At 40.9% G+C, this 26,099-nt stretch overlaps 1 protein-coding gene across 1 annotated transcript; it reads right to left on the reverse strand.

Annotated features, from left to right (window-relative positions):
* Positions 1-2,068: 2,068 nt before the first annotated feature.
* BMS1 (BMS1 ribosome biogenesis factor) lies at positions 2,069-24,205 on the reverse strand. Its single transcript, XM_039727370.1, has 24 exons — positions 24,187-24,205; positions 24,071-24,108; positions 23,624-23,861; positions 23,051-23,241; positions 22,592-22,671; positions 20,981-21,169; positions 20,347-20,489; positions 19,011-19,132; positions 18,204-18,400; positions 17,358-17,494; positions 16,040-16,872; positions 15,159-15,260; positions 14,083-14,240; positions 13,510-13,591; positions 12,478-12,554; positions 11,260-11,445; positions 9,678-9,866; positions 8,898-9,078; positions 8,348-8,406; positions 6,188-6,310; positions 5,030-5,177; positions 3,961-4,136; positions 3,303-3,464; positions 2,069-2,594 (listed from the first exon to the last, which is right to left on the reverse strand). The coding sequence occupies exons 3-24, from the start codon at positions 23,797-23,799 to the stop codon at positions 2,358-2,360; spliced, it is 3,948 nt and encodes a 1,315-aa protein (XP_039583304.1). The 5' UTR covers positions 23,800-23,861; positions 24,071-24,108; positions 24,187-24,205; the 3' UTR covers positions 2,069-2,357.
* Between the last annotated feature and the right edge of the window lie 1,894 nt (positions 24,206-26,099).

Here is a 26,099-nt window from a genome sequence, read left to right on the forward strand (position 1 = left end):
CAGCTGAGGGGGAGCAGTCAACATTGTTTGTTTTCCTAGGGCAGTTTTCCTTGGAGGCTGTGGCGAGGGATGTGCGGCTGGGCGGGGGCACTGCTGAAACAATCCCTGCTAAAAGCAGGCCAAAAGCACTGGGAGAGATTGCTGCTACCACTAAAACCAAGAAACCAAGTGCCTTTGTTAGCTGGCATGTGGCGGTTCTCCTCAAAAGCAGTATTACTTTTGGAGCTGTAGCTCTTTCCAGGCTGGCAGAAATGCCGGGGCAGGGCTCCCTGGAGCCTTCCTCAGGGCTGGAAGTCGGGAGCAGCCGCAGCCGGCGGGGAAGGCCCGGCCCGGCCCGGCCCCCTGTGTCAGCGCCTTTCTCTCGGCAGGGCCCACCACAGACACCAGCTCCACCTGCTAAACTTGTCTGCATTTCAAACAAATCTGGTCAATTTCCAGCGTCTTCTCTCCCACTGAAGAAGGCTGCCTGAAGAAAACAAGTGTAATCCAAACCAAGTAGCATACTGTCTTCCCAGGTGTAACCTCTTCACGCTCACCTGGCTCTCCGGGTGCTTCTCTCCACAATGAAAAGAAGACTGAAGCCCACCGTTTTTGTCTCTGGCAGAGAGCTATTATGGATAAACCAGATCTAAGTAATTTTTCATGACATGCAAATAGCAAATGTGAAAACCTCAAGTCAAATGTTGTGGCGCTGACTTCCCAGGCAAGTGCTTGTCACGTGTGAACGCATGGAAGATGCAAACAACAGCACCCAAGATGGAACTTTGCTCACATCAGCATAAAAACAGGGTCGATAGGAAACACTTCCTTGATGGCTTGATTAGAGCTAGCCTAGCACAGCTGGACAGAAGCAGAAAGAACCCAGCAGAAAAAAAGCCATGGCCAACCATCCTGTACTACTCCGTGGGGCAAAATGCCAGCAATTTCCTTGTAAGTCTCTGAAGGCAGCAGTTGTCTATTCAGCAGAGACTCTTCAATTATTCAAACATAAACCATGTTTTCATATTCACGTGACCTCATCTGAATCTCACAAGGGAAAAAAAAAATTACTGACAAATTAATTTGAGTCAGGTGTCAGCCGAGTATCATATAGACAAAAGATGGATGCATTAGCATTTCAATATCAGTAAACAGAACATTATGAGATTAATTAAGAAATTCCCAAAATACTAAATGTTAAAAAAAAATCTACAGACCCATTCAACCAAAGGCTTTTGTGTGAGGCAGCCTGATCCCACATGGGATCTCACATCTGAGATAGCAAATATTACTACAGTGCAATAATAATGAATTTCAGCTTGACGACAAAGAGTAAACTTTTTCAGAAATGAGACCAAGAAATTACTGATATTATCTGCCCCACTGCCTGTTTGAGGATGAAGTATTAAAAATAGGTATATCATAGTAACTACTTTTTTATGCCATAGATGGCATAAAAAATAAATTCTGCTGCTCTTCCAACAAAATTATTGTTCAAAGTCTTCTGTCATACAGAGAAAGGCTTCAACTGTCAGTTAATTCAACGGGATTGAAACCATCTACAACCTCTTCTCTCCATTCATCATAAGCCTAACAGTGTACCATGAAACCAAGCTGGCTGGACACAGGAAGATTTTCCCAAAGGAAGCAAGTTACCCTGTCAGTGCTTACCCCACAGAAAATCACAGAGTAGCTACACACATTTGGGAAAGGTCTGATACTGTTTGCCCAGAAAGCTGCAGTCAGGGAGGGACCTACTGACAGCCTCAGGGTGCCCAAACTGGCCATGTAATACAAGATCTAGATGCAATTTTGAAGATCTGCTTGATAACCTAGTGAGAGGTGGAAAAAACTGAGATGCTTCCATGCAGGGGGAAATGCTCTAAGTACAGGAGTGAGCTACTCTGATCAAAGATAAAGAATTTCCCAAACTCCTACCCACAAACTGTTGATCTTCACACCTTTTAATAAGAGATTTGCCAAGGGCAAAATTTAGGTAATAGCTCAAAGCAAGGGACATATTTGGAGACATTATGGGGAGTTTTCTTCCACAGAAGTCACTAGGACAAAACACAAAGAAGCAATATTCTGTAATTGATTAAAATACTTTATTGGCTAGACAGAAATATGCAGTATGCATAGAAATATACTGAAATACAAAGTCCTCCAGAATATTCCTGTATAAAAACCACAATTCATACTTCTACATCTTATTTATATACAATACCAAATGTTTTCAAGAGTGTGAGTAAGGTCATATTTGCATTTTTCTTCTTCTCTTGAAAGTACATCTGTGTAGTCCAAGGCCTTTTTGTTTCTTCAAGAGATAATTGCACAGCTACCCTATTTCCTCATTTGGCCTGAAATCTGATGAAATTTCACATACTCTTCTCTCCCTTACTAGATCCTTTCAAGCTTGACTTCTGCCTCTTTTTCTCCCTTTGTCCCAGGATGCGATAGACTTTTTTCTTAGCCTCCTTTTGCCTCTTGAATTTCTGTTCATCCTCCTTCTGCTTAACTTTGAGGTACTCTTTAAGCTGTTCCCGATGCTTTACTTTGGCTTTATTTATCTTGTAATTATTCACTGTACTCAAAGCACTGAGCAGAGCTGATATCTAGAACAGAAAATAGACAATCAATATACATGCAGCTCAGTTTTGGTGAGCAAGAAACAGTGTAACCAGCAGACACACATAATGAATCACAGATTCAAGGCAAGTTTCTAATTATCTCTGCACCTGTTACCCAATTTCTAAAATGGTTTAATTATTTATCCTGTTAGGAAGTTAATCAAAGCTTTAATTTTTGTGAACTCTGATTTTGGTTAGACAGCTTTTAAAAGGCTATGCCTAATTGCTACTATAGAACACTTAAACTGCAGTTTGGATCTTCTTGCCTCTGCAAGCACTCTAATTCTCAATTTTGGAAGCAGAGTATTTGCTTCAAATCCTGTCTGTGTTAATAATGCATGGCAATGACAAGTCAAATAAAAAACTGCAGCTGCCAATTTAAGTCACCCATAATACGAGAGCACTAAATCCAAGTGAAATACCTTGCAAGTGCTGTGACAAGGACAAAAGTCGTATTTAGGCTTCAGGTGCCCTACTAGTCTAAAAAATAGACACCATCCACTCAGTGACAGTTCCATATACATACTGTGTGCCAAACAGGAACAAAACAAATTGCAAGTGGTCGTTTTCCACTAGGAACATATATATCTTCAGCATTAGCAGTAGATTCAAATGCCAAAACAATAGTTAGAAAAGCTTTAAACAACACATTTACCCTTCAGGAGTCCTTGTTTCAGAGTAAGTGATAATTACCTTCTTTTCATGAGGCTCCCTGATAACAGCTGGTCTCCACTGGTCTTTTGGAGTTTTGCCTTTCTTCTCAAGATTCTTAGGCTTGTTCTTAAAAGGCAGTGCCTTCTGCAGTGCTTTAGGAATGTGGAGCTTATTGAAGTGCCTCTTCTCCCTCACAATAGGCTAAAAGAATAAATACAGAACATATGTATAACACTCATGATCTTAAAAAGATTTTATTTAATTTTTCATCTTTCAGCAGGGAAAATACCCCACAAAGCACCACAAACCAAAATACAAATGCATACCCCTCAAAAAACCCCAAACCAAACAAACCACAAAAAACACAAACCAAAAGTAAAAAATTAACATCCTCTGACATCCTTGGACTGAAATGTAAATGATATGTTCACCCCAATTACTGCAGCAGAAGTCTCTGTAAGCTTCTGGAGAAGACTTCTACCCTGCAGATTACTTTATAAACTTAAATTGACCCATAACAATCTACTCTCAACTGTTTTATTTCCATCTCATGCCAGGACTGTGCCTTGTAGATAAAAATTTAAAGTCACACATGCATGTGTATGAACATGTATTTATACTGCTCTCAGTTTGCACAGGTATGAGACACACTGCAAATTTGACTGGTTTTAAAAAACAAAACAAAACAGAAATATACCTTATAGAGAGAATCCTTGTTTTGTTTCAGTTTGATGCCTCGCTCATACCTCAGCTGGCCTGTTGTCTTCATTCCACTCCAGCTATCTTTCTCACCTGCTGGTTTCAGCAGGGATGTTACAGGGTTATAAAACGTTGGGATAGAAACAGGATACCAAGTCCTCACAAAAACAATATCTGAAAGAAAAGGGAACGTTACTTGGCTCTAGAAATATGAAATGGAAAGAGTTCATCACATCCACACTCTAAGCAAAGATTGCCTGAACAGAACAGATACACCACCACATGCTAGCATTGTGTTTGGTATATAGACCACATGTCTTCTGAGCTGACTTGTGGTAAAAGCAATGCAAAATCCCATAAAGGCATGAACAGAACACATTCCTGAAAAGTAGGCAGCTAAATACCATCCTGTTCATCATTCATATTCAAGAACAAGCAAGAAAATTCATATATGTAGATGTGCCTGTATAATTACTGACAAAGCCAATTTTCTTTTCCTTTGCCTATATTTATAAAAAAACTAACTTGCTTTTATTTTGTACTAGCTGTGATTTTGGTGTGTTTAGGAAACTAGGTCATATAAACCCAAGTAAGTATAAACTCATATTCTCAATATCACAGTGACACTCAGCAAACACAGGAGATCCTCTGCACAGTTTCCCCAAAAGGTTACAGAAAAAACGTTTACTGGAGTTACAATACCAGTCCTTGGACTTCTCAGAAAAGTGTCCTTCTAGCACTTGTACCACTAAATTCAACTCATCATGTTCAAGGAGAAAGGCTGTGTAAAACACTAAAACCATGCTGTGAAAGCATTAAAACACTTGAAGATGCATGTCGTCAACTCAAGCCTTTTCATCTGCATTCTGTATGACTTCTGAGTATAAGTGAAAGAAATCCAACATAAAATATACATCTTTTGAATTTCACTCTGCATCTCACAAGGTATTTCTTACTCTATGAATTCACATCTCAATTATCAGATCTCAGAATTCTGAGACACAGCTTTACAATCTGTGAAGAAGGATGAAAGTTGTGTGATAACTTACATGCAGTGTGCAACTTACCACTCATCAGCAGCTTGTCTTCAAATGTTGCCCTGAAAGCACCCACGGGAGCTCGGAGGGCCTTTTTGATCTGTCCTCGGATGCCGCTCACACTACGGATCGCTGCACCCTCAAATTTAGCCACTTCCAACTGAGAGTTAAACATTCCCTGAAAATGTCAATTACCCACCGTCATTCAAGACGCCAAGTCTCTCTCCATGACCCAGGCCACAAAACCAGAATTCCCACAAGCATATCTTATAAAGAAACAGGAGCATAGCACTGTCTTTAGACTAAGAGTTCTGATCATGCCAAAAACCCACTGAGCTGACTTAGGTGAGCTACTGAAAGCAATTTACTTAGTCACCTATCACAGGCAAGTTGCTAACCATTAAATATATATATTTAAAATTTCAAAACAGAACATATTTACAGAAGCTTTACAGTTCTCCTTTAAAGTAATTTGCTGGAACACAGAATACCTTAAAAGCAAGCAAACTGCCCTAAGTTGCTAGTTCTGAGATTCTAATACAATACTGTTCTTGAAGGTTTGTGCTTCTTCCATGTATCACAAGAAAAGCACGAAAAAAAAATCTATCTATGCCTAGTGCAAATACTTGAGTGCTTAATTGCTGGGATCACTGCTTAGCTGCTTGGTCTGCCTGCTGCAGAACAACCTCTCCCTGAGCCTGAAAGGCCAGCTAAGCACAGTGGGAAGGTCAGTGAACATTCACTTCTGCAGCACTTCCTACCCCAAACATTTTTTAACTGTAACTGAGAAGCTTTAAGCACTGGTAGAAGTCTCCTTTGTGTCCAGAGCTGAAATTTAGTGGGATCAGACTTGTACCTACCAAGCACAGGTTTACATCCTCCAAAGGTGTCTGCCACTGCTAATCAGTGGGTTTTAGGAAAGAAGCAGGGGGTGGGATCACACTGAATGTGAATCAGGAGACTGTTCCAGAATTTTTTGTCTGGTTAACAATTATTCGTATTTCTTGTAGTAACCAGTACCTTTAGATCACATGCAACAGAGCTCAAAAAACCACAGGCAGCTCCTGAGATCCAGAACAGCATTCAACAATAACTGAGAACTTATGCCTCAGGAAAAACAAGCCCAGGTTGCCTTCCTTCCTAACATCAGTACATCTGGTTTTACAGTATACATACCTATGAACTTACCTTAATAAAACAAGTGTTCTTGAAAATTTTGAATGGAAAACCGGTTAGCTTTAATTTCTTTACAATAGTTATGGATTTATCTAAATCAAGCACAACTCCTGTGGCAGCAATCCGGAAGTCAGGCTGAAACATCAGACACGAAAGACACTACTGAATGTGTATTTCTCAGTGAAGACACCATTTAGAAGCATACAATCATAAAATAGTTGGATTGGAAGGTCATCTAGATGACTTCTAAAGGTTATTTAGTCCCACCCCCCTGAAGTGAGCAGGGACACCTTTCCAATAGATCAGGTTGCTCAGAGCCCCATCCAGTCTGACTTTGAATATTTCTAGGGATAGGGGATCCACAACCTCTCTCATCAAGCTGTTAAGTGTTTGACCACCCTTGTTGTAAAAAACTTTCTTCTCATATCTGGTCTAAATCAACTCTTTTAATTTAAAATCATGCCCCCTTATCCTGTCATGGCAGGCCCTGCTAAGTTTATTCCCATATTTAAGTCCCCCTTATGTACTGAAAGGCTGCAATGAGGTCTCCCCAGAGCTCTCTCTTCTCCATGATGAACCCCAACTCTCTCACAGCCTTTCCTCCTGGGAGAGGTGCTCCATCCCTCCAATAATCTTTGTGACTGTCCTCTGGACCTGCTCCCACAGGTCCCTGTGTTTCCTGTGCTGAGGGCCCCAAGGCTGGCCGTGGTACTCCAGCTGGGTCTCACCAGGGCAGAGCAAAGGGGCAGAATCCCCTCCCTTGCTCTGCTGCTGGCACTGCTCTTGCTGCAGCCCAGGATGTGATTTGCTCTCTGGGCTGCAAGTCCACATGACCACAGCACGTCCAGCCTCTCGCCCACCAGAATCCCCACGTCCCTCCCGGCAGGGGCTGCTCTCAATCCCTTCACTGCACAATCTGCACTGCACTGGGGGTTGCCCCAGGTCTGGTGCAGGCCCTTGCACTTGGCCTTGTTGAACGTTATGGGCCTCCCTCAGGACCACTTCTCAAGGTTCTTCTGGACTGCATTCCATTCCTCAGGCACGCCAACCACTCAGCTTGGTGGTGCCTGCAAACTCCTGTGCCACTGATGGTCAGTGCTGATCAAACAGTGCTGGTCCCAGTGCAGACTGCTGAGGGACACCACCTGTCACCACTGCACATCAGGACACTGCGCTGTTGACCACCACCCTCCAGATTTGGCCATTCAACCAACTCCTCCTCCACTGAACAGTCCACCCATTGAATGAATATCTTTCCAACTTAGAGAGAAGGATGTTGTGGGGCACCTGCACTCCACATTTCACTTTTAAGATTCAAAATTTCTAACCTTTACAGAAGTAATGCAGCATGAAAAATGCAGATTGACTAGTACAGACTAGTTGAGGTGCTGCTGACATAACATTCCTACCATTCACTAATGAGATTTCCAGAACTGCCATTCTAATTACCTCGGAAACAATCTAAAAGTCCTTGTGATCTACCTCACTGTGTTCTCTTTATGAAACAGAATCTTACTCAGACAGAAAGTCTCAAAGGAGAAATGCTTTGTGCACTGCTCTAAGACACTATACTATGCGAGGGACACATGCTGAAAACAGACTTTTAAAACATGTAAAAAGACAACTGTGCAATAGTACTTGGAGGCATATTTTAGGAAGGAGATAATCACCACTCTGATTACTGACAAGCTCATCACAATGCCATGCAAAGCTTTTGTTACCAATTGTCTGCAAACATGAACCTACCTTTGATTAATATATATCTAATAAAGATATCTGATAAATACTGCTTTAACACTATTTAAATTGGAATTGCTTGGTTTTGAAGGGACCTCAAAGATCATCTCATTCCAACACCTCTGCCATGGGCACCTTCCAGTAGACCAGGCTGCTCATGGCCCCATGCAACCTGTGCCAGAGCCTCATCACCCTCACAATACACAATTTCTTCCTGAAATTTGTTAAAAAAACCCAAACAAACCAACAAAAAAAATCTTTTCCATACAGTTTCCCACCTCAACATAACACACCTTTCAAAAACTTAGTCCAGCTACTTTCATAGTTCCTACAACTGCTGTTTTATCATAATGTAAACCTTCTTCCCAAAAAACATATATTTTGCCCAAATATCCATAGAAAGCATTAATAAACATTCTGTAGTAACAAACCTACCGTCGTGCCACTGACAGACTGCACTGCCAAAAATCCTGTCCCCTGAGGAGTGATGGGCCCTAAAAGAAAATTAAATGTAAAAATTTCTGAGAAGTTTTACTACACAATATCTAGCCCCTATTTAAATTCCAAAAGCTTAAAAATACATGACAAATATACTCAATTGAGAAAACCAAAGTTTAAAGAACTCAAACTATTGCTCACATTTAAAGCCCCATAAAGGAATGGTAACCAAGAAGTTACTCTGCAAGGGCTGGGCCCATAAGGTGTGCAGAGTCTATCTGCACATAAATCAGGTTCCTCTTCAATATGCCACAACTTAGCAGAATGCTGAGAATTTGTTTAAAAGCCAAGCAATTCACAAATCATTTAAATAATCCACAAATATTAGCGAACTGCCTATTTTCCCACACTACTTGGTGTTATTTTTTGTTCCACGGGGAAGTTTCAAGAGCTGCACTCCTCATTGCAAGAGCTGCATTCCCTGGTACAGCCCGCAAAGCCCGAGAGCTGCAGGTGCAGAAGTGAGGGGCACAGGAGCTCAGCTCACCCCAGAAGGCTGCCCCGCAGTGCATGTGCTGCGGGGTGTACTTCAGCAGCCGGTGCCGCCCGTTGTGGTCCTCGATGTAGAACATGGGGATGGTCTGGAAGCGCCTCCAGCCCAGAGACAGGATCAGGGGATCGCGCGTCTTCAGGATCTTCTTGTACCACCGGTGCTTCTTCAGGCGCAGCTGATGAGGAGAGAGGGTGAGCCGTGCTACTACAGGGTGGCAGCACTGATTCTGTCATTCAAGCCTTAGTTTTTCAGGAATGATTGAAAACAATTTCTATCTACACTAGAATTTTTTATACATTAGGTTTTATCTTTGTTTGTCTTCAATAACATTAGGTTGACTGGGAAGATCAATCAGTATTTCACTCACTCTGAAGCCATGTGTGTATGCATACAAGCAAGTATTATATTAAAAATACATTCATATATGTACTAGTAGCTTTTCTGTAGTAACTTGTATATAGATCATGAAGGTCAGAGTACAATTAATGTTTGCAATTTAGCAATCACAGTATCAGACCTTAGTCCTGAAACACTTCTGCAGCTGAACATCAAACAACAGTAACCTTTTCCAGTTATCCAATTAAGCCTGTAAAGATCCAGAATCTGCTGCAGTAGAATTACACTGTGTGTCTAAAGCAAATCCCCTATTCAGGAGACGAGGATGGAAGTTTCTCTGTGTTTACTGTATTTTAAGTACACAGAAAGCAGTAACTGCAGACACCCTGAAGCACACCTGCACTGAGATAAAACACACTCAGCCCTTTGGCTCCGTACCTGCACATAGCCGACATTTCCCTCGCTGTTGCCGAGACCACCCAGGATGATGGGATAATGAGGATCAAAGTTCAGGACAAATTCACACGGCACATTCTCAATCTCTATTCGAACGTACATGCCAGGCCTGAATCCCTCATACTGCACTCTGGTCTCATCATCCTGGTCTTCAAATTCTGCTCGATTAAGCTATGTGACAAAGACATAATTCACAAAATTCAAGTATTACCAACTTGTTCAGGAAGGGATGGTTCTATTTAAAACATTCTAACATTTATATAAATCTTTTTGAGAGAGATGTAACAGGTTTTGTGACTTTCTCTTCAGAGGAAGATCTCTACCACCACAAAGCCCTTCCAATTTAGGATCCCAAGTGGGCCTGCTAGTCTGCTTGAAAGATAGCACCCAAGAGAAGCAAATGGCCAAGTGACTTCTGATACACCTTTCACTATGGTGACTTTGGATTTTAAAGATACAACCGTCCAAAGTACATCTTTTGATTTAGGAGCCCAAGTATTACCTTTTAAAGTTAATGTCCTGATCTTTAAGGTGTCACTTCATGACATCATGTTGCAACTCAGCAACTTCAAATTATTTTTGTGCATCCTCACATTGTACATCATCAAAAGCTCTTCTGCACCATGGGACAAGAAAGCAGATACTGTGCAAATATTTAAGATCTCCTCATGAATAACAGGAGCCTCACTCTCCTGTACTAGCTCCTCATGTTTAGCCACCCATAAGACACTGATTCTTTTACTGGAATGTCCTTCTTAACCCTTTAAGTGCTCTCAGTGCAGCAGCATACCAGAGTTCATATTATCCTTTGTGACAGAGGGTAATACAAGCAGGTAAGGATTAACTTAACAACTACTTAGGGCAAAATTTTGTCATAAGACAAGACAGTGAAGTTATTAACATTATTGAAGTTATTAATGTAAGGCAGTGTTCTCCCAAGTCAGTCAAAGAAGGAAGCTACTTTTAAGCTTACAAGTTCTCATGTAAAAAAACAAAGGCCTGGAACAAAACCAACACCTCACATTCTGGATACAGTTACACTGAAGACTTCTACCACATGTACAGAGCAATAGTCATTAATTATTTTTTCCTCAAAATAACTTCACAGTTGGATGAAAAAGAGTATGTACTTATCCATTAATAACAGTGCAAAAAATCACACTAAAAATAATACCAGGAAATTATATGGCAGAAATTAATATGAGGAGAATTTTCACCTTCCTACACATAAAGGGATGCTTTTTTATTTAAAACCTCTTTAAGCAGTTGAAGTTTAGATGATACATCCTGGCTTATTCAGTGACTTAAAGTATGGTTAAATACCACACTCAGTTTAAATTAAGCTTTCATTTGTTTGGCTTGTCTGCTTGTTTTCCTTTCCAGATAACAGAATCAAAAAGTTAAAGCATAAAGAAATCACAAGCATGTATTTCTTTGTGTGTACTTTCTGAAATATCTCCTGAGCATCACCTGTGTCTCCAGGAAAAAAATTTTGGGTGACAAACTCTGTGGAGCATTTTTGAAGACATACAGCCAGATAAATTGTCAAATTAGCAGATTGTACCTGTGCTTGTTTATGCATTTCTTCTTTAAGATCATCAAAGTATGTGGCATCCCCTTCATCATATTCTGCATCAAACATTTCTTTAAGTTTTCTTTTCTTGTCCATGCGCTCCTTTTTCTTTTCCTCCTCCTCAGGTTCTGGTTTGGACATTTTTTCATCTTCCTCCTCCTCTTCTTCACTTCCAGACTAATCAACAATAAGTTGTCAAACATGTAAAATGGTTCACTGAAAATGACCTATTCTGATCAACAGTTTGATAAATATTATTAAACAATACTTTTATAGATATGATTAAACAGTAATTTCTTATAGTGACAATTATTAGACATTTGAAAAACATTTCCATTTTAGACAGAAATTAGTAAGCTATTCATACGAGGAGACAACTTCAGCAAGGACCAAAAGATCTCATGATCTAATCATATCCCTTTTCACTGACAAAACTTTTTTGACTAAAGATCACTTTAATGTAAGGGAACAGACCCTAGAACTGACTTACCTCTTATTCTAGAGCTAATATAAGCATTTATAATACAGGAGGAAAAGAAAGTAATTGTTGACAGCATTGAGCAAGCTGGAAGCACTCTGGAGACCAGGGAGAAGGAAGTTTGTTCACAGACCATTTAAAAACTGCCAAAATTATGCCATTACCCTCAATTTTGTAATGAATGCAAAACCATCAAGTTGCTCAGTCCAAAAAGAAATTGATTTTTCAGTTTGTACTGTCACAGACAACTACAGTTCTGTTACTGGAAGATATCCAAGCCGCAGTATAAAATTGCTTCCACCAACCTCCTTTATGCAGATAAGAGGAATGAACTAGGAAACTGTGTCAAGTTTCCATTATTTGTTGTGTTTAAACAGAGTGCTATAATCTTCTGCATCAGATGAGATGACATAGTACAAACAGTTATGATTACATTTGGTTTTAAAATACTTCTGTCCTGCCTCCAGATCCTCCAGCTCTTGATTTAGCCTGACACCTACTGTTAAATAAGTGAGGTGACTTCTATATAATTAACTATAAACAAAAATTCAGGCTCAGGCTAAAAACATGCCACTCTAGATAAAGTCAGTAATAACCATAAATTTTCTTTCCTGCTCCCACTGATTTCCTTCCTACTGATTCTATGAACATCAAATTTATTACATAGGATGCCTATCACTTGATAAGAAACACACTTATGTTGCTAAAGAACATAAAAATGCAGATCAGACCTGCTCTCCTCCAGCAGCAGCCTTTCCTTTGTGCACAACGCCAGTTTCCAGATCTTCAAAATCTCCATACAGCTCTTCTGCAACAGTGAGCACCCAAGACAAGTGAGCATTAGTAAACCATTCTGCTGTATTGCTCCACACCATCTCCCATGTGTTCAGCACTATGCATTTCTCTGTGCTGCTGTGGAGATTAGTCTCAGCCCAAATATTTTGATTCCCATCAAATTTTATACGTTTGTTCTGCCCCCTCTACAGCTTCAGCTGAAAATTCCCAGCTAATCTCAACGTGGCTCCTCCTTTACCCTTTCAACACTTACGATTTAAAAAATGTAAATGAAGTTTAGATCACCCCAAAGGACTCAATACATTAGTTTGCACTCTAATGACACAAGACACCAGCAGAGCAATTGAGCTCCTATGTTTAATTTAAAAAAAAAATAAATATAGCTGACAGTCTTTAGGTTAAAAGACATAGGCTTACAGAAGCCTGTTAAAGCACAATCATGACGCATGTAAGATACAGCCACATTATCAATTTTTTAAAGTATTTCCTAATTAAAAAAAAACCAAAAAAAACAGCACCTCCAAAACATCTCACGATAGATCTCACTTTTCAGCCAAACGTGAAAGGCAAGTTTGTCTTCCCAATAAAGAATAGTTTCTGTTTATTTCTAACATGGCTATCCAAAAGATAAACCATATATGACGAATAGATGAACTCAGATACATAATTCAAAGCTGGCATGTCCAAGTGTTGAGACTAAGGACTCAGTTTTGTAATTTAAATTACATACTCTATTTTTTGGAAAGCAAATTTCTAGAATGTGGTGTGTGCCTACGGTTTTTACAGAGATTGAAAGCTATGTGTAATTATGTTAGTATCTATATAATAATTTATATAATGATTTGAAAAAAAAAAAACAAACCTGCAAGCGTTGCACTAAGGTACAATATTCTACACACATAACTAAAAAGTCATACTTTTCTTAAAAACCCTGTATACAGGAATAATTTTAGAAGTGTTACACATACCATCTTCCTCCAACAGCTTTGCTGCATCTTTATCATCCTCCCACTTTCCAGTAACAAAGCAGTCTCGAATACTGCTCATAACCTGCAAAATAAATGTCATTGCCTTGCACAGGTGCACTTATCATCACCAGAAATGTCCCCCAAGACATTCCCCACTCCCCCATCAGAGACATCACCTCAGAGACAATTCTCACATGCAGCTCCACATCAAGACAGGATTGTGAACACAGTTTAATTCTTGCCCAAAGGTTTTTGCACTACCAAAATCTCTACCCTACATTGTATTTTCACTTGGGTCTCCCCTGCTTTTTACTTTTGGTAAAATAAAGAAGAAACTATCATCCACCAAATTTCAAGTGAGACAAGCATTAAATTGATTTACTGTAACTTGCCACTCTTGTAAGAACAAACTTTGAAATCTGTTACTCACAGTGACAGCAAGTGGCAGAATCTGAGACACTGTGGCCATAGCTTGAACAGGTCTGTTTCAATCACAACTCAGTCATGCTTTATGAGGCACAGCTAGAACAGAACCAGGCAGGATATGCAGAAGCAATTATCCAATGGCATTACCTCTTCTAAATCCCAATCTTGCAGCTTTTCTACCAGAAATTTGGAGCAGTCAAGAGCATTAGCCTTCTGTTTGGACGCTTTGTCTGGACGGCTGACACGAAACAAACCTCCAAGTTCATCATCTGCATCCTCGCTCTCCTGGTCCTCATCCTCCACAGCTAAACCAAACACAGAGGCTGTGATGATTTCCCCCACAGTAAAAGCATGAAATTCATTAACCACCTCCCTCCTTATGTTTCCCAACAGCTACAGCAGTCTGAGGAAATAAAAGAACCAAACTGGAACCATTTTAAATGTAAAAGCCTGAAGAAAAGGTACACCGATCCAGTTGTTTTCATAACTGGAATTATATTAAAAAACATTGCCCAATAAGTAAACAGAGGATGCCTTTTCAATATCACAAATCAGAACAATAGCAAAATTATCTGTGAACAGGAAGGAACAGGAATTAAGCTTGCATGTAAATCAAGAATACCAGACTGGACAATCTGTCATAAAGTCTCTCCACACCTGCACTGTAGAAGGCTTACAAAGGCCAAACTCTCATCATGTTCTACAAAGGTCCTGCACAATGAGATTGGCACACTCAGACAACCACTGTAAAAGTTGTGAATTAAAACAGGACAAGTTATGTAAATAGCAATTTTCTCTTTCTTTTAAGCCAGCTATTTTTCCCTTGACAAACACCTGATACTAAGTCATGTCACTGTGAGACAGAAATTTCTGAAACCAGCCAACAGACAACATCCCTTTATGAAACACAATTACCACAATGGGTTTGCATAATATGTATCAGATCATTACAAACCTTAAACGTTTGGAAGAAATAACTGTATCAGAAAACATGAGTAACAACTGAGTAGTCTGGAAAATGAACTCAAAATGCTTTTAATGGGAAAAGTAAAAACTGTCTTCTCATTACAATTATTAGTGAAAATGAGCATCAGCAATTAAAAAGTCAATTAACTCTCCTCAAGCCTCTCACCAGAAGACCATGCTCAAATATTCAGACTTGAAAGCTTGGTAACAGCTAAAAGCCAGCATACATTAAGACAAGTTTCCAAAGAGATCCGTACCTGTTCCATACACGAGTTTACGAAGATTGGGAGTTGATCGCTGCTGTCTTAGAAAGGCCTCAGCTGCCTTCTGTGTGAGGTCCTCTTTCCATTTAAGTGCACCTGAAAAGGGGACAAAATTGCAAAAAAGAACAAGAATCAGCAACTACAAAAATAAATAAGGACATGACAAGAGGCTTAAGAGTGCAGACACAGCCCACAGTTCCTTTTTCTCACACTCCATATATACACAGAAACAAACTGTGGATAACAAATTATACCATTGATATTTTTTTTGGATAAAATCCTAAAAATTTATTAATAACAGTAACAGATTTGATCATGTTCAGGATGATACATGTCTTCTTCACATGTAGATTTTAATGGCTGAGGTTGGGAGGGTCTTCTGGAAGTCTCTGAGTCCAGCCCCACTGCTCAAGCAGCCCCACCTAAGGCAGGTTGCTCAGCACCATGTCAGGATGGCTTTTGAACATTTCCAAAGATGGAGATTCCTGTTCCAGTGCTCAATGAGCAGCTAATGCATTTTAGCAACATTCCTCCAAACATGTTTTAGTCTTTCTAGATGTAATAGAGCATCATCATTTGTTTTACACACACAGCTATAAAGATTAAAGAGAAGTATATGCAAAATCAATGAGGTTTTGTTTACAAAATGAATCACCTCTGTTTTAGAGGAAGGAAACCTGACACTGTATACTACAATGTAAATGAAAGGCTTAATAGCAAGTATTTCAAGCTTTCCTAACTTGAAGTTTTGCCACTTAAGAATTATATATAAATACACATTTATATATATATATGACAGGCAACATTATGGATTATATCCTTTAACAATTAATAGAATTCAAGTGGACAGTAAAAATTAAACAGTTATAGTCTACCTGTTGTGTCAGCAGAAAGATCTATTTTTTCTTCATACTCCTCTTCCTCTCTCAGCAGGTTCTCCACATCATCATCCTCAGTATCTACACTTTTAACTTTGGTGTGTCTACCACTATCAGCGTTCTTTGCTTTAGTGTGCTGAAATTCATTCCTGTTTGACTCTTCAGCTTCTAATTCCTCATTTGATGCTCCTTCATCATCACCCTCTTCAAGGGAAGAGTTCTCATCCTCAGACTCTGATGCCTCTTCCGCAGTGCAGTTTCCTGAATCTGTAGTGAGCACTGCTTTTCTTTTGGGACTGTGCTCTGAGATTTGTGGTTTCGTCTGTATATGTTCACTGTCCATATCATACTGCTTAGATTCAGCTCTTTTACCTGAAGTCTCAAATTCACCACCTGAGCTTTCATCTTCGCAAGTCCTTTGTACATCCCCCTCCTCCTCCTCCTCCTCATCTTCCTCCATCTCACTGTCTTCAGGGGCAGTTTCTCCTTCCTCTTCAGAGCTCATCTCCAGATCATCATCACTGTCAGCAAATGCTGGTAGCTCATTCACAGCTTCTTCCTGAGCCACCTCTGTTTTGAGACGTTTGGCTCTACTAACAGCCATCCCTTCCCGCAAGAGCACTCTCTCACTTTCTTCCTCAGCATCATTTTCATCATCACCATCACTTCCATCTTCAGACACTGCTTCTTCTTCATCTTCTTCTTCTTGGTCGTCTTCCTCATCACTTGCTACATCATCATTTTCCTTCTCATCATCTTCAAACACAGCCTTCCGACGAACTCTTCCAGTCTTCAAATCCACCTGCCTCTCTTCTTTCGGCATCACAAACCTGTTTTCCCAAAGACCACATTTGGGGTAAGATGGTAAAGTACAAGAAAATTTTAATGAAAGAATGAAGCCTCATGTTAATATTGTTAAACAGTTCTACAAATTTCTTTCAAAGAAAGTGAAATTATGTAGACCATTAGAAAGGCACTGGCATCCTTTAATGTTTCTTTATTCTAGACTATTGAATGTTATAGCCAAAAATAATTCCAACAAATTTCTTCATTTTCCATGGCCTGTATTAAAACAGAAATGTTATTTGTATCAGCAAGAAATTCCTGGAAGGCAGGACTACACTGCTTGCAAAACTTTCTAGTACCAATTACTTCTATCCCAAAATACAGTGTGGCATATGAGTAATCTCAGAAGAGGAAGAAACACACAATATGTCATTTTACTAGCTGTGCTCTATTCAGAATTTTTCCTAAATCAGAGCCTGAAATTAGAGATTCATTCATGCTCAAACACTGCTCAGCATTCAAAACTTACTCTTGTCCTACATCCTCTGAACCCAAGGGTGCAGAGTCCATGAAGAGAGAGACCTTGCTTGATGCCATCTTAACATCAATGGCTGAGTGTGTGGAGATGAGGCTCTGAACAAGTTCCTGATTTGGCCTCACTTCCTCCTGGAAAGACAAGAGTTTTTACTTTTCAATTAAGTTGAATAAACAAATGTCTAAAGACAGCTATCAATCTAAACCAGCAGAAATATGCATATGCAAGAAAAAACTGCAGAGCATTTTAAAGAAACATTTTCTCAGAATAGAATAGCAAGGTCTCCCCTCCCCTTTTCATATTTCAAGAGTATCTACAATATCAACCCAAAAAAAAATTGAAAAGGGACTCCTTCACAATATGCAACCACTACAGTAAATACCAGCAAACACACCATCACAGACCCAAAGGTATTTAACATTTAGCACAGTACAGAGAAAAAAAAAATCGTAATTAAATTTGTTTGTAGATAATTTTTTTTTCTCCCTTTGACCAGTCAAATCCTTGAATTTTTCTCCCAACAATCACCATGTCCTGCAAAATAAAAATAGTAATGGTCCAGCGCCAGGAGATTTCATAAATCTTAGGTCAGTATTTGGAAAGTTATTACACAAACTTTAGGTATTTAATATTAAGTGATCTTCCAATGTTTTGTACAATAACAGATAATAGAAATATCCCTTCTCCGAAATCCCTGAAGGAGAAAAGAACTAATTACCCACTATGAATAGATAAGGATTGATTATTTTAAAGAAGTTTATTTTTAAACACTTATTTTGGCTTTAAGGATAAAAATTCTATTTTCCAAGAGAATTCAAACCATCAGCAGCATTCTTTTACCTCCTCTTTTTCATGAGCATGGCTTCCACCAAGGTCAATGTAAACAGCATCTTTATCATACACAATACCCCCAACTCCTGAGAGAGGGGCATAGACAAGCTTCTCCTTCTCATTCAAGGAACGCTTCTTCTGCTGCTCAGGGAGAGCACAGGGGTCTGGCAGGAAACTCACATCACTTACAGTGAAGTCTCCAACACCTGAGGGGACAGACAGTGATTCATCAACAGGAAGCTCTGCACCAAACATCCAATTCCTCCTCCTTACCACTGAACTCAAGAAATATACATGAATTCACCAGAATCCTGCAAAGCTTTGTTTGTGTTTTGGCTTGTTTTCAAATGACAAAAACAGCAACTCACTTTTCTGAGTAGGTTTGTAAGTTTATTATTACAGTATTTCTTAATTTAAACTTTTTAATCATTCACTTAAAATAGTAAATTATTCAATTCTGACCTTAATAAATATATTACATAATTTACTGATTCACATCATTTAAATTAAATTTTCATTATTAGGACTGATATGTTTTACATTTTAAGCACTTTCTAAAGTGATACACTTTTAAAAAAATTTAAATACTGTGAATGACATGTTTATCAGTGTAACAAAATTGCACAATTAAAAGCAAAACTATTTACAAGATTTATTTTCACAAAAATGTGCATTACGAAAAAAATTTCAAAAACATAACAGGTATTTAGAAAGGTGGAAAATCTGTTGTATAACATACTTTAAAGATACAAATAATTTCAGCTATGCTGTTTTTCACAGATCAATAAAGAAAGAATTCTAAGACTGATAAATTACCTGGCATATGAATTTGACTTTTGTTTTTTAGGTGTGCTCCTCTCAGGTATCCATACAGTGATATCTTCCTGTCACATTTGGGATTGATTCTAACATCTTCTGGGTTTGTCAGCTCTTCCATTCTACTCAACATTTAAAATAACAGTTAAAAATATCCAGAGTCTCAATGGTAACTTTTGAGAAAAGGGAATTTATGAGAAGAGAACATCACTGCTCCCACTGCATGATCTGCTGACTCTAATAATCAAAACTGAATTATCATAAGAAAGAAAAAATATTTTAAAAACATTTTAGAATTGTATTTTAAAATGTGTATAATTATGTTCAACAAATGTCCAGAAGGTTTACTGACACTTCACTGAACAGGTATTGCTTTCTTAGCACATTTTAACTACTCTTTATCGGCTTTGCACACACAACCCTCCTCTAATCAATGTCACCCTTAGAGGGCAAACAGCAGCATGTCACATTCCCTGCAGCCACACAACACCTTCTTCTCCCTAAGAATGGGGGTGAGCAACACAAAAGCTGCCAGGGAAAACAGTGGCTGTCTGCAGGCAGGAGGGAGAAACTCCTTTCCACTCTGCACAGGGGAGGCAGCACACAGAGCCCGGGAGGAGAATGGGGGACACAACCCAGCTGCAAAGCTCACCCAACAACCATGACACTGCAACACTTACAGCAACCTAAAACAATGTTACTGAAAAGTTACAGAATGTGGGGTTTGCATTTTCCCTCTCTGCTTTATGTGTTTTGCAGGACTTTGCACAGTGCTTATCTACTTCTCTGACAATTTTTCCTAAAGAATTAGAGCTAAAGAAGGGGCCCATTCAAGGCACCTTGGATTATTGTGGGAATTTAGTCATAACTGTAAGCATTCTGGTAATAAAATATGAAAGATGAGGTAATTTCTTAAGCAGGCACAGCTGCCATCAAGATTACTTTCATGTTCCAAAGACACTGTGAATCAAATGCTATACTGGGAGAAGAGCAGAAGGGATATTCCAAGGAACTCGAAGGACTAATTCACCAGCTGTTGTTTAATCACTAGAATGCTGTTTCTCTTCTACACAAATTCAGTATACTCATCAACCAAGCAGGATTATTTCAACTATCCTGTCTTTCAAAAGTATTTACATATACCAGAGGCATGTACATGATCTGACACAAGCGAAAACTGAACAGCACAAACCTGCAGAGGCACCTTTTCTTCCCAAAGCCACTCAGGGAGCACCAAACACCCATTCACACACAGAGCTGAGGGCTAACAGCACAGCTTTTCAAACAACAAGGTGCTGTCTAGGCTGAGAATAAGAACAGAGGGAAAAACACACACCTGTCTGCAAGAACATACGGGTGAGACGTTTGCCAAGTGAGAGGCCGGAATTTCATAACCGAGATAAAACGTCCCAAATTGTGAATTTCCTGCTTTTGATATTCTCCATGAACCATCCCAGACAAATAAAACAACTTGGCACCCTAAACACATTAAAAAGACATAAAAACATAAAAAATTCTATTTAATACCCATAAAACTAACAAAAAAAGATAACAGAATTATAATTTGTAAATCTTAACTGAAAATTCCATTACAACTGGTTCTGAAAGGCCAAACTAACCAGTTTACTTCAACATGAAAATTGTCCCTTAAATCTTAATGGGAAACTCTTCACATCCTCAAGACCTCAAACAGACCTACAAGCAGATCCTCCTAACACAGCACCTGCATAACAGACCTAGTAACAAATTAAGCAGCTTATCACACTGGGATAGAGAATAACCACACACAAGTATTTTAGCAAACAGAAGAAAGATTAACCAATCTGACACAGTATCAACATTGTTCACTTACCTATTTAAAATATGTAAGAATATAATAAAGAATATAATAAACACTTAAGTATTGACTCACTTTTAATTTAGCTTCCATAAAGCAAAATACATGAAAAAAATAATGTTAAATGTCATACCGGATACACCTCAGTCCAGAATCTGTGCTTTAACTTCTTTTTAGTCTTCTTCAATTGTTTGTTGTTCTTGAATGTGTCCAAGTGGGTTAGAACTCCCATAATTTTGGGAAAGCCATGTACCTGGCAAATGTTCAGGAATTCAAATGTCTCCATCTCAAATCCAAAGCTGGCATCAATGAGCATGAGAACCTGTAAACACAATATTCACATTTCACTACAGCAATACCACAGTGCCCACATGAGCTTATTTCAAAGACCACAGGTTAAACTCTTAAGCTTCTCAGGGACCAAAATTTTGCAAAAGATTCTGTACTTTATTTTCACATATCCTGAAAAACAACTTTGGCTTTTTATTTGAAGTATGGAACTTGGCTGATAAAGATATTCTAGATGCTCTAGGAATGCAGTAACATTCAGTATTATTATAAGATCTGAACAAGTGTTTACCTGGTGAATTTAAAACATGTAAAATTGATTATCTTCCAAGATTTTCAGGAATATCTTAGAAAATTAATAAAATTTATTAAATTAAATTAATAAAATTTTTACTTATATCTGTGTCTTGGACACAGTAATGCTGCTAAGGCCAAGTCCTTCTGTAAAATGAAGCCAACCTTTTTCCCTTGTTGCAATTGCTGTTACACATCACTAAAATGCTCTGACACAGCAGCCAACAGTCACATGAAAATGGAAGCAAAGTTGGTTTAGAGTTTTAACAACAAAGAACTTAAAGCATACAGGAACTGATGACAGATCTTCAAGCACTGATGTAATCTCAACCCCCTAACAACAAATCCAAACAGATTCTCAGCACCATGTGCACACAGAATCTGAAACATCCACCAAATATACCAGCAGAACTATTTGTACTGTTTGGTACATCTCAGTAGAAAACATAAAAGTAGAAGAATATCTAGATCAGTGAATACATGTATTTAGATATTTATATAGTTAATACTTAGACAAGGATCCCAATACTTAATCAGCTGTGAATATTATCCACATGTAAAGTAAAATTCTAAACAAAGGATCAGGCCCTGGATCCCCAGGATCAGTTGGTGTAATCTCTTGATCCAAAAGTTGCAAGTACATTACAACAGTGATCACACTCCACTGAAATCAGCTGTATTACTACAAAACAGATGGTTACAGATACAGTCCTCAGGGTGCACAAAAAACCCCAACCAGTACACTAATACATACTTCCACTTTGAACATTAGTTGAAAACTTCTTGACTAAAACTCATTTTCAGATTTTATATGGTTTAACCATGTAAAATTAATGAGAAGCCAGTGTGTCACTTCGGCCTGTGGTAAGATCTCCCACTAGAAGTTTACCAGTTGCATGAAGCCCAGCAGCACTTCCCTTCTTTCACATCCTCCCCATCACACACACACACTTTACTTTCCCCCACACTCAGGATGAGGAAAGTCCTGGGGTTGTTCCAGAAGGTCTGTCAAAGAGCTCAGGTCTTGTTCTCTTTGAAACCAAAGACAGTTTTGCCTTTGATAGCAAAAAATGTGTAGAAAAACCAGACATTGGTGCAGTCCAATCAAAAGTAGTGTTTTCAACATAAATTATAGTAGAACTCACATTCCATGTTAACTTACCAAATCAGCAACCTTGGCCAGGTCAATCATTGTGTTAATGTCACATCCACATTCAATAATGGTCAGCCGGCGTTTTTTACCTGAAAACAGAATTAAACATCAAGAACTGCAACAGAGGGAGAAAACCAATTCAGGGAGCAAACAGTTTTCTTTTCCGGTCCCATTCCTGGAGTTCCTCCAGGGTATCTGGGACTCAGATTCTTGTCTAGCATGTAAATCATGCAAAATGCATCACTGCAGAAGTGTCTATTTTTACCTGCTTATAACTGTACTAATATATATTTTTTTAGCTTAAAATTATCAGATCTTCTTTTACTGTACATATGCCAGATCACACATCCAAATGATATCTTCAAAATGACCAGAAATCATGAGAACATGAACACATCCCAGCTCTCAAAGCAAGACAAGCAAGGAGCACAAAAGAAGCATTTCCATTTCTCTTATCTTTGTTCTCACCTGAAACGATTGTAACAGGACCCCGGATTTCAACCAGCTTTTGCCTTGTGAAGTTCTTAATGAGACACTTTATTACAGTGCTCTTCCCAACCTTGGGAGGGCCAACCACAACCACCACCACGGGAGGGGGCTCCAGAGGAGTCCGGTCAACCACGGGAATGTGATGCTTTTTAGTCTTCAAATCCTGAGTCCTGAGGAGAAATTTGTAATAAATAAAAAAATACAGGAATGTCATGGAGAGTGGCATTTACTGTTTGAAAGACTTCAGTGTTTGCAAAGGCTTGAACACGAAATGGAGCACAAGCAGAGACACCAGGTACAGCTCCTTAAACTCCCACTGAGCCTGAGGAGCTGTACTGCTTTCCTGTCGATTAACACAGTGCACAACGCAACAGAGGCACAGAGCACCCCACTCCTGACACACACACAAACCACAGCGGGACTGGGTGAGCGATAACCTGGGCAGACACCCCAGCGGAAATCACACTCTGTGTAGTCTACACAAAGTAACAAAGAGAGCCCAGGCAACTCCCACCGCTCCAGCCGCCTCTGGAGCCGCTCCCCACCGCTCACCGGTGGAAAGTCCTGGCCATCCGCACAGCGGACTGCACTGTGAACGCTTTGGGGTTTCTCTTCCGTGCGTTCTCCTCATCGCCTATCCCCAGGTCATTGAGATAACGTTTCCTTTTCTTCTCTGCCTTTGGCCCGCTGTGCTTTGCACGATGCTTCTTCTTCTCTTTTTCCTCCATCTCCCTCGTTCAACAGCTGTTTACAACCGGCAGGATGCAGAGTTCCTCCTCCGTGTGAGCAGCTGGCACGGCAGAGAGCACAGAGAGCACAGTGAGCACGTGTGCGCAGCGCACCAGCCGGAGCACACCGTGCAAGCACCGACACACCCGACTCCCGGGGCCCACGCACGGCCTGCCCGGGCCCCGCACTCCCGGGGCAGGGCCGCGGGCCCCGGCCAGGCCGGCAGCGCCCCGGCGGAGCGGCCGAGAGCGGGGAGCAGCCACCACTCACCTGGGCCGTGCGTGCCCGCTCCGGCGCTGTCCCCCCGGCTCGGTGTTATCCCCCCGGCTCGGTGTTATCCCCCAGTTCGGTGTTGTCCCCCCCCCAGTTCGGTGTTATCCCCCCGGCTCGGTGTTATCCCCCAGTTCGGTGTTATCCCCCAGTTCGGTGTTGTCCCCCCGGCCCGGCGCTGTCCCCCGGCCCACGTGTGCCCGCACCGACCGCTCCGTTGCGGGGCCTCCCTCCCGGAAACAGCGGCTGCGCGCGGAGTTCCGGGCGCGCCGGAGCGCTATTGCGGGCGCACACGGTGTCCCACAGCCCGCACGGGAACCGGGACGGGAAGCGGGAGCCGGCCTCTATGCCGGGAGTAAATGACTCTCCTGCAAGCTCGGTGAAAGCCCGCGGTAGCTGCCCGGCACGGCCAGCCCACAGCACCCGGAGCGGAGGAGGCGTAGGGAGCCTCAGCTGCCGCGGGCTCGGGGCAGCCCCCTACGAAGTGGCGGCTGCAGCGATTACTGCGAGAACAATACAAAAATAAATCCATGCCAAGGACTGTGGGAGGATGAACAAGTCAGAGGGCAAAAGCTATGAAGGGCTTTTGCGTGCAGTGCATTGTGAGGGAATGAAGGGATGACGGAAGCAGCGGGTCTCGGCGCGGAGCCCGGCCTCACGGAGCCCGTCCCGGGCCCGAGCCCCGCCCGGGCACCCAGGGCCGCGCTCCCTGAGCCCTCGGGAACGGCGGCTGCACCGCCCCCCGGGCAGCCCGTTCCCGTGTCTCGTCACCTTTTCCCTGAAGACACTCTTCCTGATTTCCAACCCGAGCATTCCCTGGTGCAGGGAACACTATGTCCCCTCCTCCTGTGGCTAACACAGCTGAGGTGGGGCGTTTGGCAGGTACCCAGCCCCGCACCCACAGGGACATGACCAGGCATGCAGGGGGCACGGCACCAGGCGAGAAGTGAGCCATTGCTTTATCTCGGGCCGGGCCCCGCCTGAAGGCCAGTCCCGAGGTGCGCTGGTGGTGCATGCCCTGCTCAGTGGAAAACCCTCTTGTCACGGGTGATTCTCCTGATGGCATGAGCCGGCCATGAGGCGCAGGGCTGCTAACGAGGTGTCCGGCCGGGAGCTGCTCCCTCCGTGCTGCCGGCCCCATCCTGCCGCCCAGGCTGCCAGCCGGACTTGCAGGGGCCGTGCCTGGGGCACCAGCCCCGCTGCTGTGAAGAAAGGAATGGGATTTCAGGTTCCCACATAAGGAGGAGCTCGGGCCACCCTGCAGTGTCAGCCCAGCCTGACTAAAAGTGACACTGGTGAATTTGGGTCCTTGCTGTCTCTTTGACAAGTTATGTAGAAGAAAACACATTTCAATATTTAGCATGTAAATTCCTCCCATCTTTTATAAACAGGAGTATTTTACAGGCAGTAGAAGAGTGGCTCAACTGCTGAGCACATTTGGTTCCTGCCCCAGCATCACCTATCATATGACAGCAGAGATGCTGTTGGCATGCAGGTCCAGGGGAGGCCACTGCACCATCGCTGTGGAAGCACCTCCTACGTGTTGAATGAGCATTCTCATTAGGAAGGTATTATGAGGGAGAGGGTATGTGTAAATAAATAAGTCTTAATGAGTTTTTTTTCCAAAATTTACTAAAAGAGTCATATATACAATCATAAATACAGTCTTTGTCCTTCATTCTCAAATACAACTTGTGTTCAAAGTGCCTTGCAGCTATTGTCTGAAGCCATACAGCTCTTCTGTAATACATGAGCTTGTTCTAATTCTTTGGGTTAAGGCAGAAAAGTTACAACCACAGATAAAAATTACTGACAAAAATCAGGACAAATTTTCTGGATTTCTTGTGTACACACCTCCATAGACATTTTGTTCAGGGATATCAATTTTATTAATAACATAATGGTCTGTGATTAAGTTTTATTTTCATTGTTTCTCTTGTTCTAGAAACAAAATAATTGAGTTAATAGCAAATTATTACAATCCAGAGCATACTTTAAAATTATTCCAGAGCCACATTTAAAACACAAA

Source organism: Passer montanus, unplaced genomic scaffold, assembly GCF_014805655.1.
Source record: "Passer montanus isolate IOZ18808 unplaced genomic scaffold, ASM1480565v1 scaffold61, whole genome shotgun sequence".
In the NCBI taxonomy this organism is placed as follows: Eukaryota; Metazoa; Chordata; class Aves; order Passeriformes; family Passeridae; genus Passer; species Passer montanus.

Excerpts from the sequence above, each read along its gene's own strand:
- BMS1 (XM_039727370.1), bottom strand. The coding sequence starts at position 23,799 with ATGGAGGAAAAAGAGAAGAAGAAGCATCGTGCAAAGCACAGCGGGCCA. Across the intron at positions 22,672-23,050 it reads TCCTGTTACAATCGTTTCAG|GTAAAAAACGCCGGCTGACC; the intron begins GTGAGAACAAAG and ends TTCTGTTTTCAG. Across the intron at positions 12,555-13,509 it reads AAAGCTGTTGGAGGAAGATG|AAGAGCTGTATGGAGATTTT; the intron begins GTATGTGTAACA and ends TCACTGTTGCAG.